Consider the following 3,319-nt stretch of genomic DNA (forward strand, 5'->3'; position numbering starts at 1 on the left):
ATATATATATATAAACTGACCTTTAAATTTCCACAGAGTTTTTTCCCTTTAAGGGCTGGAGCCTTCCAGCGTGGCCAAGGCAGAAGCCAACTAATTTCCCTGAGTTAACACAGGAAAATAATTGAGACTATGTAATGAGAGTTTCCTGGCCCTTCGGTCCCAATAAAGCAATTAAACAAACAAACAGAAAGAATTATTATTATTATTTTTGTTGTGGGTTTTTGTTTTTTTTTTAACCAAACTCATGCATTAATTAATTTGAGCTGCGCCTTTCGTCAAATAGGCCATAATGCTGAATAATTTTAACATGCTTTGAATCTCCAAAAGTTGTTATACCCAGTTGACTAACATATGCACTTTAAATACAGTACTTTTTGGTTACTAATTAGATACTCCGTAAAGAAAAAAGAGTGCACTTTTGGTGAATGCAAATTGAAACCAAAGAGACAGGCCTATTTTTAAAGGAGGTGGGTCGAAACAAAAGCTTATTCCTTAATTCCCGAGGTAATGGGCCAGGCATGCAGTTATAAAACGGAGATGTATCAAAGGTCCACATGCTTCTATTAAATTCTATTGTGCTGTCTTGCAAGAGAGGAGCTAAAAATATTTGCATCCAGTTCTGGAGAAGAGAGAAGGGGTCTCTTGGACCCTTTCCCCCTTAAGACCCCTTAGCAGCACTGCAGACATTTTGTATTTCCCCACCCCTACCCGCCCACCCCACCCCCCCACCCCCCCAGCCCTGGGGTGAGCATGCCTCGGAAGAGTGTACCGCAAACCCAGAATGACCTGGCATATTTTTGTAAAGTGCTGTGCGTAGATCCGTAAAGCAGACCTACAAACCCTTTTGCCAAGGAACTAGGAGTGGGAAATATTTATTGCCCATTATTTTACTGCTCAATAGAGTTCGGATGCGTTGTTTTTGGATGCATTGTGCGGTTTCTGTTTTCGTCTTCAAGAGAAACGTCTCCTGTATTCCATGCATATTTGTAAAAAAAAAATGCTCTCGAGGGGATTGTTAAAAATTAAAGTGAACGAACAACACCCCCCCCCCCAAAAAAAAGTAAAGCAGAAGGATACTAGGGCTGGAAGCATACCATACTTATTTATAACTAGACTAGTCCAATGAATGGTCATTAACTATTCTTACCCACTGGAAAATAACTTTCGGAAATAAAAATCCTCCCCACCCCTCATCCCCAAAATAAAACAACCCCCCCCTCAAAACAAATTGTGACTCATGGATCCTGAAAACGTCTGGAGGTGCTGAGCAAAGTTTGCAATGCAACCGAGGTAAAGCATTCAAAGACATATTCATCGAGCATCTACAAAGAAGGGGCCACTCGTCCCTTTAACATCTCCAAGCTACCAAGGTGGGGCTTTCTTTCCCCCGCCCCCCCCATTCCCTAAATGGCCTAAACATCTGTAAGCAGCTTGGTTTTATTGACACAGTTCTGATTGGTTAAGGTGTAGTTGCCAGTTCTGAGGGCGGCCTCCCTAAAATTGTCTATGCTATTATTCACGTCCTCTTCAATTTCCATGTACTCAGACTTGCTGATGCTGGAGGAGCTACGGCGACTCAGGTTCGAGTCAGAGGCCAAGTTAGGAGAGCTAACTTTAAGTAATTGAGCCTGTTCCTCCCCTTCCGTTTCTCGGTGGTAGAAGTAGTTGAAGTTGGACACAATGACAGGTACAGGCAGGGCAATTGTCAGCACACCAGCGATGGCACACAAGGAGCCCACGATTTTGCCTCCAATTGTCACAGGGTACATGTCACCATATCCCACAGTGGTCATGGATACCACTGCCCACCAGAAAGCTTCGGGGATGCTTTCAAAATGTGTCCCCGATTCCTCCGCTTCAGCAAAGTACACTGCGCTGGAGAACAAGATCACCCCAATGAAAAGGAAAAAGATTAGCAAGCCCAACTCCCTCATGCTGGCCTTGAGGGTCTGTCCCAGAATCTGGAGGCCTTTGGAGTGGCGGGAGAGTTTGAAGATGCGAAAGACTCTTACCAATCGGATGACCCTCAGGATGGCCAGCGAAGTGGCCTGTTCGCCTTTGGGAGGCCCCTCCTGCTCAGCCATCTCTGTGCCCAGAGTGATGAAGTAAGGGATAATGGCCACTATGTCTATGAAGTTCATGATGTTCTTGAAGAACTCGGCCTTGCTCGGGCAGGCGAAGAAGCGCACCACCAGCTCGAAGGAAAACCAGATGATGCATAGAGTTTCCACCACGAAGAAGGGGTCGGTGAAGATGTTGGGTTTGCGGAAGACGGTGGAGTTGTCCGTGAGGTTGTAGAACCCAAGGTCCCTCTCCTGTTCCTTTAAGGCTGGCAGGGTTTCCAGGCAAAAGATGATGATGGAGATTAAGATCACCATGACAGAGATGATGGCAATCACCCGGGCAGCCCCAGAGCTTTCGGGGTATTCGAAGAGCAGCCATACCTGCCTTTGATATTCCTTCTCAGGCAGAGGCTTCTCTTCCTCCTTAATAAAGCCTTCATCCTCCCGGAATTTCTCCATGGCCTCCTCCCCCAGCTCGTAAAACTTGATCTCCTCGGAGAACATGTCCAGAGGGACGTTCACTGGCCGGCGAAGCCTTCCCCCGGACTGATAGTAATAGAGGATGGCATCAAAGCTGGGCCGATTCCGGTCAAAAAAATACTCGTTCCTCAGTGGGTCAAAGTACCGCATGCGTTTCTTGGGGTTCCCCAGCAAAGTGTTGGGGAACTGAGCCAGGGTTTTCAGCTGCGTCTCAAACCTCAGTCCAGCAATGTTAATCACCACCCGCTCACAGCACTCGTGATCCTCGTGAGCCCCAGGCTGGTAGCTGTCCTGAGGGTGGCCTGGCAAAGCCAAGGTTTCGTCCGGGTTGTCCGCAGCCATGACAGTCATGGTGGGAGAAGGAGAGTTGGGGCCGGAGGCAGGAGCCAGGAGGAGTCCCCCGCCCCCGGAGCCGCCAGAGAGCGATGGAGGGAGGAGGACCTCAGAGAGAGCCGCAGATCCGGGGTAGAGTACAGACCATCGGAACGGAGGGTGCTGAAGTGGATAGCTCCCGGGGCAGAATTAGAGCATCGCTGCAGAGGGTGCTGAAGTGGATAGCTCCCGGGGCAGAATTAGAGCATCGCTGCAGAGGGTGCTGAAGTGGACAGCTCCCGGGGCAGAGTTAGATCATCGCTGCGGAGGGTGCTGAAGTGGACAGCTCCCGGGGCAGAGTTAGGGCATCGCTGCGGAGGGTGCTGAAGTGGACAGCTCCCGGGGCAGAGTTAGGGCATCGCTGCGGAGGGTGCTGAAGTGGACAGCTCCCGGGGCAGAGTTAG

General features: G+C 49.1%; 1 protein-coding gene across 1 annotated transcript; it reads right to left on the reverse strand.

The window, feature by feature from the left end:
• Positions 1-854: 854 nt before the first annotated feature.
• LOC310641877 (potassium voltage-gated channel subfamily A member 1) lies at positions 855-2,894 on the reverse strand (the record flags this gene model as incomplete). The annotated part of the gene is made up of 1 exon (XM_083365193.1): positions 855-2,894. The coding sequence occupies one exon, from the start codon at positions 2,892-2,894 to the stop codon at positions 1,413-1,415; it is 1,482 nt and encodes a 493-aa protein (XP_083221319.1). The 3' UTR covers positions 855-1,412.
• Between the last annotated feature and the right edge of the window lie 425 nt (positions 2,895-3,319).

The sequence above is a fragment of the Vipera ursinii genome (genome assembly GCF_947247035.1).
Source record: "Vipera ursinii genome assembly, chromosome: 6".
Classification (NCBI taxonomy): Eukaryota; Metazoa; Chordata; class Lepidosauria; order Squamata; family Viperidae; genus Vipera; species Vipera ursinii.